Genomic DNA, 15169 nt, shown 5'->3' with positions numbered 1-15169 from the left:
AGGAAAATCGAACAGCTACATCTATGTGTGGAGATTACTGAGAAAAAGAATAGCGCAATTAGTGGGAATGACAGTGCGAGAGATAAGAAGAAAAGGTTATTCAGTGTAGAATGCTCAGAAGTAGAATCTAGATGCGAAGATTACGATGGGGGTATTGTAACGACCCGCTCCCGGAGTATTTTAATTTTGAAGAAAATAGAACCGGAGATGTTTTATTCTACAAGTAGCATATTTTTCTAAGTGTAGAGACACTTGTATTCATGAAGACTGGAAGAATAAATGTACTGTTAACTAAGTGTCGGATCTTCAATGAGCCCATGGAAAATATTCAGAATGGGTTTAGCGATGGTAAACCGATCATGGAACGATCATAGCATACATACAGAGAGATCAAGACCGCAAGACCAATTAAACAATGTTTGGTTGTTGGATAATGCAGGTTCCAAGTAAGGAAAGTTTGACTACCATAATTGCGGGGTAAAACAAAAGGAAGGTCGGATCTGCGGGAGTCAGCTAAGGAAAGAATTAAAGATATCAAGTCAAGCCATTGATGGTGATCTTTGACCAAGCCAAATAAGGAGACTGACATTAAGTGTCCGGTTTGGTGAGAAAGTTTGGGAAATCCTATATAAGGACCCCTTGAGCTCTCATTTTTTCACACAATTCAAAAACCAAGATTAGAGAGAATTTAGAGAGCAGAAACAAGTTGGTAAAGAGAGAAGTCCGAGAAGAGGGATTCAGCAAGGAGGAGCTAAGGAGTTCATCGCTTGAAAACGCTAGGTAGTTCAGAGTCTTCGAATCCTTGAGATTCAACTAAGGTGAGGGCGTGATTCATGGCAACTTAATAATTTGTATTTTGGTCATAGTTGTTTTGTTAGGATGAAGATTATGTGTTTAGGGATTTATTTATGGAAAGTTCGTTCTTCGATATGGTTCTGGTACCGTGAACTCTGGTTGAAGTTACTCCTCTGTCCATTGCCATAAGATATCTTGTATCCACTCTGATTTCCAGGATTATAATTCTGAAAATCAGTACCACTGATGAAGTTCATATCCTCTTCTAAATCTCTGTCATTGTTGACATCTAAAACTTATTCATCCTTTGCAAAGCTAACCTGCTTCTTGAGAAGCTTGTGAACACTGTCCAACTTAGCCTTAACATCATCCAACTACTCCATTCCAGGGGGTCTGTTTTTCTCCTCTAAAAATCAGTGTTCTTGGTGCTATTGTTGGATGCCATGTTCTCAATCAGTCTCACAACCTCTTCTAGATTCCTAGTGTTGAAGTTTCCTTCACTAGAAGTGTTCAGATCCATCTGATATGCCAATGCAATGACTCTAACGAAAGTGATGAGCAGCTGCACTTCGTTGAATCCATGGTGTGGACAGTCTCTCTGATAGGACTTGAATTTGATTTAGGAGCTTCAGAATGATTATGTAGGTTCATGTGTGTAGCAATATTTCTCTTTAAGTCCTCAACTCATGACTCATCAAAGAAATTGCGCAGGAACGCATTCTTGATTTTAGTTCAGGATGTAAGAGATCTTGGTGGTAACAGCTTAAGCCAGCGCGAAGTGTCGGTCGACGGATTTGTAGGATCGGTCGACGTTTTCTGAGAAGTGTCGGTCGACGAACTGAAGTTGTTGTCGATCGATGCAGTTCTCTTTTCTTTCTGGATCGTGCGTTCCAAGAGTGCAAGGTCTGAGAATAACAGTGATTTTTCCTTGTTGTTTTTGGTACTACTAGGCATGCACTTGAAAGAAATTAAGAAATTTTTTTATCAGTTTTCTTGAATAGCAGAAAAACCTAGACTAAATCTAACAAGATAAGATCTAATGGCGATCAAAGCTTCGCGGTAATGGCACCAGATTTGATATCACTCAAATTACCCTAAGGAGTGATTTACTCTCTCAAATAAAAGGTTCAGTTATATTACTTAGGGATCAAATCCACAAGGAGTTAGGGCATACAATAGATCTTAATCAGCAGTGATTAAGCTAGGTAAATTATGAAAACAGTAAATAGCAAGCAAAGCAAACAAGACAGTTGTTCAGTTGATTGGTTTTGAAGTTTGTAAACAGTTAAATGAAAGCGCTAGATCTAGGGTTTCTATTCAATCAATTAGGACTATAGAGGTATAAAATACTTAGGTTGTCAATCGTAGAACTCGACTTCTAGTGTAAAGATATCCAGCTTTCACATGTGATTCTTATGTTTTGACTAAGTCCAATATCTCAGTTGTCTCTTGTTGGTACTAATCGAACGTCGATCGATGTTATGGTAAAAACATCGATCGATGTTCTCTTAGATAGGCTTTAGCGAGTTAATCGATAGGTTCACTAGTATTATCTAAATCAACTTTCGTTTGTTTCTAGCAATACTAGCTCAAAGGAATTAGTTCTGGTGCAGAACATACCGTCGTAGTTGTCTACAATCCTAAGTTCAAGGTTATAGTTAACTACTCTAGAACACATGCATTAATCACAATTATTTGAAAGATATTTATCACCTTAGCAATTTTATATTTTGGGCTAATTCCTCATAACCTATTTGAACCCTAAATATAACAGATGAATTACTGAGACATAAAAAGGAATTCATAAACATAGACAGAATAAAATGATTAAATAGAACAGAGTTAGATATACTGGAGTTCCAATACAAATCTCTGAAGGAGTCTTAGATCTTCTCTCAGAATATACTAAAAACCCTAAGTATTGTTTGCTGTTAAAAGTAGAAAATATGAGAGCATATGTTGCTTAAGACAATGGCAGAGCACATAAATATTATGTTAAAATTGGCCAGGGTATTTCTGTAAATGTGTTGTGACTTAGGACTTAAGTCGGCTGAAAACCTACTCGGAACTTGCGCGCTTCGCTGTCGATCGACGGCACATGATGTGCAACGACCGATGTTTATCTCTGATTGTCGACATTCGGATTGGCACTGGTTCGATGGTCAGCTACGGGTTTCTTTTAAATTTATCTCCAAAATGCACCAAAATCACAATTTTCCTCTAAAACTGTAAATATACTAAAAAGGCTCCAAAACATAATAAATAGTTTTTAAAAAACCTATATATCATGGCTAAAAATGGGTAAAATCTATGGTATATCAACTAACCAAAGGTGTTTATTGTAATATACTAGGGGTTAACCAACATTTGAATAATATTCAGGAAATGTATGGTGTTCTAGTAATATCAAAACTTTTCTAAACTAATCGAGTAATTATCTCTTAAATATTGAGTTTAAATAACGATCTCCTTTTCTCTCTCTTCTCAAAAGCCATGTCTTCTCGCTAGGTAAATAAGACCATCTCCATTTGAGGTTCTTAAATTAGAACCCCACCACTAAAAATAAAGAAATAAAAAAAAAAAAAAATAGGAGAGAGTGTGAAGAAAAGTTCTAAAACAAGTGTTTTTAGAACCACTTCTAAACATTAAATCTTCCACTTGTCTTGTATTTAGCATTTTAGAATTAAAAAAAATAGAAAATATAGTTATTTAATTAAAATATTTTTTTTATTTTTTTAGAATCCCACCTAGTTTCTAATGGTTGGAGGTGCTCTAAGTGGTTCCATTTTGGTTGATCCCATCTTTACCAAATGTGCTTTTAGTCTTGTTTATGAATTTGCAGGTGGTCTCTCTTTGTCGTGGTGTTGCAGCTCTGGTTCCATCTTTCCCCATCTCAAATGTTTGTGGTTAGTGGAATCGGTTGTGGTTTGTGTTCGCTCCTTGTGATATCTCAGCAGATCTGATCGAGATCTGATTTTTTCGTCAAGCTTTTATCTGGGAGTTTTCCAGTCATTTATTTCCAATGTTTCCGTATTAGAAAAAAAGTTAAGGAAGTTGTCATAGTTATGTTTTTTCTGGGTTTGAAACACAAGAATATTCAAATTGTTTGGTTTATTCACTATGGAAGTATCATGTCTTCTATCTTCGCGAAGATCGACGGGACGCCATGGGCGAGGGTTTTGGATCAATTATTTAAGATCAATGGGCGTTTAAATAATTGTATGAAGTGAAAACGAAATGGGCCTCATGGCAATAAGGAAAAGCATATTGGCTTTAATGAAGAGATATGGTAAACATCCAACATCAGGGAGTAGCAAGAGAAATGAGCAATATATATAAGCTCATGTGCTATGAATGTGTAAACATCGGCCGGCTCGGGTCGGCGTGAGCGTGGTTCTTGGGTGTAGGATCTCCGACCCAATAAAATTCTTTTTGGACTAAATTGACTTTAACGTTTTGCCATTCATCTCGGGAACAGCATGCAATTTTATTTAAAACGACAAGTAGTTTGTCTAGAAAATAAAAACGTCATGCATTTTATCCTCTCGAAAGTTTTAAACGAGATAAGAGAGTCTTGGGGCATAAGTTTCGCAACTCAACTTCCCTCGATCTCCGCGAGTTTCTCGCCCACGTGCAGCAGCTGTTGCAGAAAGTGGGTTTTCTCCGTCTCTTTAAATATCGCCTCTCCTCTTCATTCATTTCTAACTTTTTTCCGTATCAAAACCAACAGCCAAAATCCCTTAGCGTAAGTCATAAATACGAGAGTGTTTTGTAGAGTTTATAGTTCGATAGGTCGATCACGAGTGAGGCGTGATTCGTCTGCCATTGTTGTATCCTGGGACTCTATATTCGTACAGTCTCGTCTCACTAACGGAGCGAATATTTTGAGTTAAGGAAAGATATCATATCTCGACTCCATGTTTGTTTGTGAATACGATTTCTTATCGTCCTTGTATTTGTTTTTTTATATTCGTCTGTTTCCTTAACTTCGTTTTTATTTTATCGTTTACGTCAGTCCGGTTTACCGGCTTCTACAGAGGAAACAAACATCAGTCAAAAGACATTAAAGCAAGTGTTCCACGGTCTCGAGAGAAGGGTTAAGTTTGGAAATAATAGACCTTAGTGAAGAGGTCAAGGGAAGCATAAGAATGAACTTGACTGAGTTAAGGGACCAAGCTTGGCTGGCAAAACCAGCTGGATTGAGCTCAAGTCTAGATATTAGCTAGCTGGATTAGTTCAATCAGTTGAATGTCTAAGCTTGCAGTAGCTGCTAGGAAGCTCAAATCAGCTTAAGCCTATTAAAATATAATTTTAATTTTTTATATTTTCATAGTTTTTTTTTTTGCAGGTGTTTTCTTTAATGAATTTCATTTTTCCCCTTCAGAATTTTAAAATTTAGATCTATAAATTTTAAATGTATTTTTTGTGTTTATGTTTAAATAAAATTATAGATTCAAACTATGTTTTGCTTTGCTATTTTAGCGTAAATTTAAAATTTTGAAGGTTTCAGATTTTGATTGAAATTTTTTACATTTTCTAGATATATATATAAGTTTCAGATTAGAAAATTATCTGATACAATAGTCTACTAATATTATTTTAATTTTTTTCTCTTGTGTTTTTTTCATAATTTTGTCTTACCCTCCCAATATCTGATACAATAGATATTAATTGCAACTTTAAATTATATTAAACTGAAATTAAAGAAACTTAACAAATTTCTACCAACTTTGAGAATATCTTTTCATACTCAATATTTACAAAATATTATCCAATATATTATATATAGAAGGAAAAAATATATGTGAAGTAAAATCCTTTATCAAAAAAATAATATATATATATACTGAACTGTTTATTATAAAAGCAAATCTACCAAATCTACACAAGATCAGCAGACGACCACACTCATTTCTCGAACCAATTCGACATTTGATCACAATAAGTCTGGACTAATTTTTCTCTTGTTTTACTCACATTTTTTTAGAAAAATTTCTTAAGATAGTTTTTTTAAGTTTATTTTCACAAAAATAGCATTCAATGACCAAAATAAAAATATATTTTTATCCTAAGGTTAACTAATGGGAAATTGGGCCCAATGACCATGAAAAAAACGGTAATTCACATACTAGCTATTTAACCTAATATTTTTATACACACTGTTACAATTATATATTAATACGCTAATACCCTTGAAACATCACCGGCTCAACCTGCTGCTATAATTAAATAAATATTTTAATTATTAACTTTACAAAAGTAATTTGTGTCTCACCGTCGTTCACATCTTTCTCTTTTAACTTTCACAGTCGTTCACTGAATTCCTCCAACACTCCAACGCCTCAACTCTGCATGTAAGACAGAGTTTCCATCTCCTTCGTCCTCCATTGTCACTCGTTTTCGGAGTTAGGGGTCTCCGTTAGGGTTTAAGCGGCGGTTAGTAGCACACCCTTTCTACCGAACTTTTCTAACTCGATTCTTCTCAGATCTCTGAAACTTCCGTAAGTTCTCCTTGTTTTCCATTGATTCTCTTCACCGTCTTCTTGTCCCTGCTTATTTTCTTTCAATTTGGAGCTCCTCTCAGAATTAGGGTACATAAGGTATTGTATATAAATGGAATAGTACAAATGTCTGTCCACATAGTATAGTAATTGTGAGATTGTTGATGAAATTTTCTATGTTGATGGCGAAGAATTGTGGCGAATAATATAGTTTTAAAGACTCTTATGGTAAGAAACAAGACTTGTGCAGTGGCGATCACCTCTATATCTACAATCGAAACCAATGTAGTTATTTATGCATATAGAATAGAAATGTAAAACAATATGTATTTTCATATTTTGTAATATGATATATTTTGTTACTATACTATTTTATCATGTTCCATTCTATTTGGCGGTTACTAAAAAGTGATATTTTGTTTATACATATAGTATGTAATTTTCTTAAGTTCTCACTATGGCTACATGTTTTTGAATCTGTAAAAAACATACTATGATCTACATTGTATAATTTAATATTATGTATTTTCTAGATTTTGATATGTGGGTTTAGGGTTTATATTTGGGTTAGGGTTTAGTGATTAGAGTTTAGGGTTTAGTATTTAAAAGGCGAGGTGGTATAGTTAGGTCATCATTAACTTCTTTCCATGCAATTATATACATTTTATAATTTTACCAGTATGTATTGTGTTATTTATTTTGTTCTATTCTATTTGGGTTTAAAGATTATATTTGGGTTTAGGGTTTAGGGTTTAGGATTTATGGTTTATGATTTAGGGTTTAATCAATACAACTTGTCTGTGTGAGATCTTTTATGCATAATCTATTTGAAATAGAATATAAAAAATTATATGTTCGAACTATTCTATTTGAGATAGAATCGATTAACAAACTATTCTACTTGAGATGAAATTGCATGATCTGTAACAAATGCGCTATCGTTCTGCATCATCGTAATGTTTGAAATATAAAAAGTTCATTTCTATATAAAATACAATGGATTACTCTGTTATAACCATGTTTCCAGATATTATCATTTGAAAAGCATCGAATACTTACAACACATATATCTTGGCCTGTAATACGTGAATTATGCTATTTATCTATATGGAATAGCAATTTTAATAACATCAAATATCCATTACATTTACATATGTTTTGTTACACATACAAATATTATTACCTAATGTCGATGCATACTCTTTCATCATATGTATGAAATATTTCTGATGTACGCTTTCAGTACAGTTCTGTGATTGTTAATAAGCCACAAAAAAATAACCACGTCATTTACTTTAGACAATGCAACTGGAAACTTAATGCTGGTAAGGGTATAACCGGTTAGATTGAGTGCAAAAAACCTAACATTTAATTATGTCAAAATCATGACTACTTCCTTAATTTGACACTCATATATGGCTATCTCACTAATAAGCCCTTAACTAATCTAAATCTAGGGTTTAGAGTTATAGGATTTGATTTTTAAGAGAGAGTTTCAAAATAAAATAAAATAAAACTATTTTGCTATTTTTATAACAAAAACTTTAAAATATATATTTAAAAGAATTTTTCTTTTTCTTATAAGTTGTTGTTTTTTCAAACAACTTGGTTTACTGCTCTAATCCTTTTACAATTCTTGGTGTTACACAGCAACGACATTATCAGTCACAATGTCTACCTACTACTAGAGACAAAATCGATTATAAACAAATCAGAAATTTATTATAGTTTCGATGTAACAGTTGGTACCTGCTAATATGGATCTGGAAAATACACTAATAGGTATATATTAAAAACATAAATTGTCGTAAATCTAATAGAAAAGTGTGTTGAGGAAAGGACGTAGAGGTTCGAAATACTGACGTGCACACACACACGTGAGAGGCAAAAACTGTATTTTAGCCGCATGAATCTCGTCTCCTGTTTTATTACAAGGTCAACTTCTGGTCTCTCTCTCACTTCTAAATCTTACTTAATTAGTAGATTCTGATTTCAAATCTAAGCCAATTAATAATTAAATAAACGTAACTTCAAATTCAAATATTAATTATAAAAAAATTTAAAAGCCTCGGTTTTATGATCACACACCTCACATAGAAGCTTCTTCGGACTTCACAGTCTTCACTATATATCTTTTGACTGTTTTCTCAATCTTACCACTGAAAACAAACACAAGAAGCTCAAAATCGAATGGCGTCGATCACCTGTTCCTCTGACCAACGTCTTTCCACAAGCAAGAGACGTTTAAAGCCGTTGATGTTAAGAGATTACTTACTCGATGACCTCAGCTCTTGTTCATCCAACGGCTTCAAATCGTTCCCTCGTCGTCAACCTCCTTCATCATCATCCACCGTTCGTCGTCTCCTCGACGCTGAGATCAAACGGTCAGGATTGAGCCATCATCATCACCACAAGCCACGTCTCACTAGACGAAGCCGTACGAGTTGCGGAACGGCCATAAGTCACGCCGTTCATAAAGCTTCGACGGCGTTTCTCAACGCCGTGAAACTTATACCATTCCATGCAACCGTTACGTCACGGAAAGGAGATCAGAAACAACAAGGCGTTTTCTCTAGAAGTTTCTCTAAACGGCTCTTGAGCAAACGCTTCTGGAGAAAACCGGTAAGTCAATCTCGCCGTGAAGTAACGGTCGAACTCGGAGACGGAGAGATTCAATGGTGGATATCCGCCGCGTTTTTCCCTGACGAAGAGAATTTAGATCAACCGCCCGATCTGGTTTCTCAAATCTCCGCCGTCGCCGACGAGGCAGCAACACTCTCGGCCTCCGAAGCTGCGGCGGTCATCACCACCGAGAAACTTATCTCCGGTTGTGACTCGTCGAGTTCCGGTAGCGTGTTTTTCACGAACTCGTCGTCGTCGGAGGCTGTACAGTCTTCTTCTTCATCGGTCTCATCAACGACGACGAGCGGTGAAGCTGAAGAAGTGTCGACCAGAAACGACGCCGTGGTTGAGAGCGAAGAGAGTTTAAACGCACGTGACTGTGACGGATCATCTGTCAACGGCAACAGCATGTGTAACAGAGAGGTTAGTTCGTTAAAACATCGTTTTCTTTCGGGACTTCAGTGTACAACTGTACAGTGTGAATGCATTTGATTTTTTTTTTTAATGATAATTAAAGAAAAATAAAAAATAGGTCATATATTGAAACTTGTCGGGGAACGCGTGCAACGCACGTGTGGTGTAGGATTTAGGTTAGTGATGAAATCGAGGGCTGAGATTCTTCATACGTAGCTTCTAATGCGGATTATACGGCACATGATCCCGCGAGTTTTTTTTTCATGGTACTACACGTACGCAATTAATTACTCTCAAGGTCAAAAATATTCGTACACAATTTCATAAGAAACTAGTATATTAGTTTGGTTATTATGCATAAATTAACACATTTAAGTTGTAAGGCTTATAATATCTAAGAATGATTCTTAATTTAGCACCCACGTTCATGAAATTTATTTAGAAATCTTCGATGATTAATTATTGGATTTGATAACACAAAAATGATATTTTCAAGTATAAAACTTATAATCTAAATCAAGTAAAAAAAAAAAAACTAATAATCTCAATAAACATAAAAGGCAGGATTCGACCATAATTAATGTATGGGGGCAGAGACAGATAGGTAGAGAGACATGATGTGGTCATGGCAATGGTTGACTTTCGTCAACTTATTATTGCCATATGATTTTGTTTATGTTGTGACTATTTCTATTTTTGATATTTTTTTGTAATGTTTTTTTTTTCTTTTATAATGTTGTGTGATCACATTTGAAACCAATTTGATTTTAATTACAATTTTTTAGGAAAGTGTGAATGAAGAAAAGGAACAACTTAGTCCAGTATCAATCCTGGAGTGTCCTTTTCAAGACGATGATGATGACGATGATGATGAAGAGGATGCAATCACTGATCATATTTCCCATCAAAAAGGTAATTTTATCAATAATCTATTCATCAAATATGTAAGAATTGTTATAAACTACATGAAAATATGTTGTTAGAACCAACTTAATAAGCTTAATATTCGCAGATACATACAAGAAAACTGCAAGAAAAAGCAGGAGGTTTAATGGTTCTGTACGTCTTGAGCCACTAAACCTGGAGAAATTCATAGAGAAGCAAGTAGAGAGTAAAGAAGATGAGTACTCATATCACACACAAGAAACAGAAGAGGACGGATCAGAAAGCCGAGCAAACCGCTTGTTTGCTCTGGTGAAGTTAACAATCGGTGAAACAAACAACATACTACTGGCTTCTAACATAGCGGATAATCTATTATTAGATTATTTTCAAGAAGATTATATTGGGCCAAAAGAAGAGGCGTTAATGGTGAAAAAAGTAGAAGATTGGGTGATGGATAGACAAGATGAGATGTTTCTGAGCTGGGAAGTTAGAGAGATGAGACAAGTTTATGTGAAGGAAATGAAATGGGGTTGCATTAATGAGGACGAGAGCGAGTGTGTGGTTGAAGATTTGGCTAATGGACTCTTCACTTTATTGGTGGATGAATTTATCAGCGACTTAGCTTCGTGATAAATAGTTTTTTATATGGGGGGGGGGGGAGAGAAGTTAAGATTTTGACATTTTGTTGAAGATTAGAATTCATAATGTATTAGAAATATGTTATCTCGGAATAAAACTATATGTTGTTTGATATAAGGGGAATGCTTATATATTTGTTTTTCAAACTTAAGAGTCTAGAGTGAGAGTTAGAGTCCGTAGTCATTGTGTTTAGTTCATAAATCATTTTTTTAAAATTTCCTATAGTATTACACAATCAATGGACGCCATTTTTTCCTAAAGACACAATTTCAGTTTCTTAATGAGCCTATGTTTATTTATTTCAACAAGGAATTGATCTGGACTTTTTTTATTTCACGGCGATATCGTAAATTCCACGCTTTAGTCTGGTAAATTGCATCTCATCGTAGGACTATGCCGATCATGCTTGATTCACCACATTCTCCCATTGCCGACTGTATCTCCATCCGTTTATCTGACTAGATGCCCGTTGTTTAGAACATGGATTTACACCCATATATAGTGCTAGCAATATCTAGTTCCAGATTTAGAAGATTATTTGGACCGTAAGAAACCTCCTGGTTAAAAGAAAAATGAAACATGTGTTTAACATAAGAATAGTCAAGTGATGTCTATTGTACTCGTATAAATTATCAATGTTCAAAAACCCGTTAGGTGGAGATTAGGTGTCTTATAAAAGATTATTGGATTAATGTTTAGGAAGAAGCCTAGACCAAATTTTTGAATGCATCGTTTCGTTCACATTCGAATTACTGACAAGACGGAGCATAGGCACCACTAAACCTATTTTTAGAACACTGTAAATTACTATCATCAACCTTTTTGTAAACCATTGACAACACTTATCATTGCCACTATATCGTGATATTATTGATAGTTATAACATATATTTTTTTTTTTTGAAATGTTGAAATAACTAAAAGAAAATGTTTTTTTATATTTATGAACTTATAATTTGAGATGGTTAATTTATCGCAAATTCGAAACTGAGGTTTTGAATGGGAAAAGGAACTAAAGATGGTTCTACTGGAAGGTGGTTGAACCATTTACAATTTGAGTTTGAAGGTTTGAGTGAGAGATGGATAATTAGTGGAGGGAACATATATATTTAGAATCCACTTTTTTCTCACCATTCAACAAAAAGGTAGTGTTTCTGTGAATAACGTAGTTAGACTGCTTTAAAAAAAACTTTTATTGTTTGTTCTAAATTTTTAAATCGCAAGTTGAGCATTTTAACTACCCATATTTACAAGTAGTTACGTTTATTCGCTTGTACTATATATAATTTTTAGACATGAAATAATTTTATGATGTTATTTAATAATCTACTAGATTTTGACCCGCGCTTGGAAATCGCGGGATTTTTGGATTATATTATAATACAAAGTCTTATTATATCGAAAATATAATTTTTAACAGTTATATAATCTATGAATTAGTTTATTTGATATTTTATATGTACACATTTACGTAAATTTCTTTTAACCATGAGAATTATATCCAGATCAAAAAATAAACCGAACCGATCCGAAAATATAGATTTAGTTCAGGTCCAGAAAAGATAACCTATTGAGAAATTTTATTGGACATGCATATCTTTGTTTGAGTCCGGGTCCTACCCTAGACCCGATCATAAATATGTTGTGTTTATTAGGTATATTTAGATATTTCGAATATGTTTCCAGCATTATGGATATTTTTTTAGGTTTTTGGTTTACGATTATAGTTTTTGATTTCAGGTAAATTTTCAAATTAAAAAAAAAATTGGATATTTTCAGTTCAGTGACAAATTTTGAATAAGATTTTGAATTTTTAGGTATTTGAATTTTTTTTGAGTATTTGTTTGGAGTTTCAAGTACTTTTCGTGTTTCAGATTTTTTTTCAGATTTTTTAGATATTTCAAATTTTCTTAGGATCCTAAATATCCGAACAGGTGTGGATCCATTACGTCCATATCGGGTCCAACAACCTTTTGATATAGATTTTTAATGTTATTGTACAAAAACATGATTGATGAAATATTTTTAGAAAACTCATTTTTAAATATGAAAATATCTATCAAACTATAGACGGTTGAAAGTTTAGTATATAATATAAGATTTTAGTAGGAAAGTTTATATATGATATGATTACGTTATTATAAAGGAAAGAGGAAGCTAGAATGTACACATATATGTGGTGTAATTTCTCTTGCTTTAAATCATATATTATATGATAAAAGTGATAATATAAAATATTAGTTTCAATGCTTTTATGATTAAAAGTCAAAATGGTAAATATAGTAATAGTAAAATAGTAATGATTAAGATTTAGAAGTAATATTTGAATAAAATAAAAGAACTGAATAAATAATTGTTAGAGAAATATATGGTAACATATTGTTAGTTTAAGTTTAAGGTAAGACCAAAAAAATAATGAGTTAAATGAAAGGGTCCAAACAACTTTCATAGGTAGATTTTTTAAGAATCCTTCCCTTTTAATAGTATTGATATATAGGTAATTCATTATCTTGATAAAATTACTTCTATCCAATTAAAAATAATAATAACAATACTAAATTAATATTTACACTTAAGTAAATAATATTTTCATAATATTAAATAAACTAAATTAATCATTCACATCAATATTAAATTTACACATTGATATTTATATATAGTTAATATATTATATTCAAAAATATTCAATGAGGAGATATTTTGAATTAGTTATGACAATATATTTTATTTATTTATTTTTTGTAATATTCAATGAAGTCAAAAACAACTATTTTAGAAATAATTTAATTTAATTCAAAAGTAAATAACAAATCAATTCCTTGAAAAAGAATTTAAAATTTATTTTACACGACTTTTTAATCAAAATATATTTATTTTAAAATCATCCAAAATCAGATACATATTTAATTTTAAAACTCAAAAGAATAATATATATTTTTATGTTCTATTATATTTTGAATATTTTTTATAAAGTATTTTTAATTATGAAATAAATAGTATTATAAAAATTTATATGTATTACAGTACTTTGGACCATTTTTATCCACTTTCACCATTCAAATATATGTTTTTAACGGTTAGATCCGCTTGATCCACACTTATACCACTCGAAACGCTTGATCCACACTTATTCCGCTTGATCCGTTAGATCCGCAACGCTGATTCGCTATCTCCAGTCGGAGCATGAATGGTGGATTAAAAAGTGGTTTTCATGCCAACATGGATGCTCCACCTAAAATTTCCCATTCTAGAAACAAATAACAAAATGTGTGTTCTAAAATATGATTTACAAGTGGTTCAAATGTGTGAGCAAGTGTAACAAAATTAATGAACTGTCTTTAACAGTAAAAACACTTCAAATAAGGTGTAATGACAGTCGATACTTTTTATTTTTGATTATCTATTTGAAACATTATGATCTCTTAATGCTGAATAAGTTTTTATTTTATTTTAAACTATCTACTATATATTTTATCATTATTTAAATTAATAAACCAAATCATATAAAACATTTCTTATACATAATGGTTAAAATATTACCCAAATTATAATTATTTTAATTCATCCAAGAAATATATATATTTAATTAAAAATTTAAAATAAATATATAGAAAAATTATTTTATATTTTGAATATTTGTATCAATTGAAATTATAAACTATTAAAAAATAAATTTAATTTTGCATAAATTTTAGACTATTTTCATCCACTTTCAGCATTTAAAAATATGATTTGGACTACTAGATCCGCTTAATCAACTTTTGTACTGGTAGATCCGCTTGATCCATTCTTATTCTTATCTATCCGCTTGATTTGTTAGATCCCCAACGCTTGATCCGTTTAATCAGAAGTGCTTGATCCGCTTTTCTTATCCGAATTTGGTCATTTACATTTACAACGAAGCATAGTAGTTTTCCAGAAAAATAATAATTAAAAAATCTGGAATGTAACAGTAAATTGTGGGTGAGAATTTGCAAAGAAAATATATATATGCTCAACTTTGTACAGAAAAATATTGTGTATTTGGTGTAAATGATCTATTTAATGGTATTTTATGTATTTTTACTATTATTATTAGAAATATGTATTTTTGACAAACTGATATTGAAAATTATATAAAATTTAGTTTTAGTAATATACAAAAATTTATATAAAAACTTTTTTGTAAGTGTTATCAATGTATTATTATAGTTATATTTTTACATAATTAAATATATATTGTCTAAAATGACATAATATAATAATTTTAAATTTAGTATAATTAATTAATGACTATTACTATCAAAAGTTTATATTATTTTCTTATTTTAATTT

General features: G+C 32.2%; 1 protein-coding gene across 1 annotated transcript; it reads left to right on the top strand.

Annotated features, from left to right (window-relative positions):
• Positions 1-6874: 6874 nt before the first annotated feature.
• LOC106393377 lies at positions 6875-11030 on the top strand. Its single transcript, XM_048756797.1, has 3 exons — positions 6875-9341; positions 10118-10244; positions 10345-11030. Exons 1-3 carry the CDS (start codon positions 8487-8489, stop codon positions 10845-10847), a joined length of 1485 nt encoding a protein of 494 aa, XP_048612754.1. The 5' UTR covers positions 6875-8486; the 3' UTR covers positions 10848-11030.
• The last annotated feature ends 4139 nt before the right edge of the window (positions 11031-15169 follow it).

Source organism: Brassica napus, chromosome A2 (assembly GCF_020379485.1).
Source record: "Brassica napus cultivar Da-Ae chromosome A2, Da-Ae, whole genome shotgun sequence".
Taxonomy (NCBI): Eukaryota; Viridiplantae; Streptophyta; class Magnoliopsida; order Brassicales; family Brassicaceae; genus Brassica; species Brassica napus.
The sequence above is the reverse complement of the archived record's forward strand: the minus strand, read 5'-3'. Positions and strand labels throughout refer to the sequence as shown.

Coding starts and splice junctions, on each gene's coding strand:
- LOC106393377 (XM_048756797.1), top strand. CDS start 8,487: ATGGCGTCGATCACCTGTTCCTCTGACCAACGTCTTTCCACAAGCAAG. Junction 9,342..10,117: donor ACAGCATGTGTAACAGAGAG/GTTAGTTCGTTA, acceptor ACAATTTTTTAG/GAAAGTGTGAATGAAGAAAA. Junction 10,245..10,344: donor TCATATTTCCCATCAAAAAG/GTAATTTTATCA, acceptor TAATATTCGCAG/ATACATACAAGAAAACTGCA.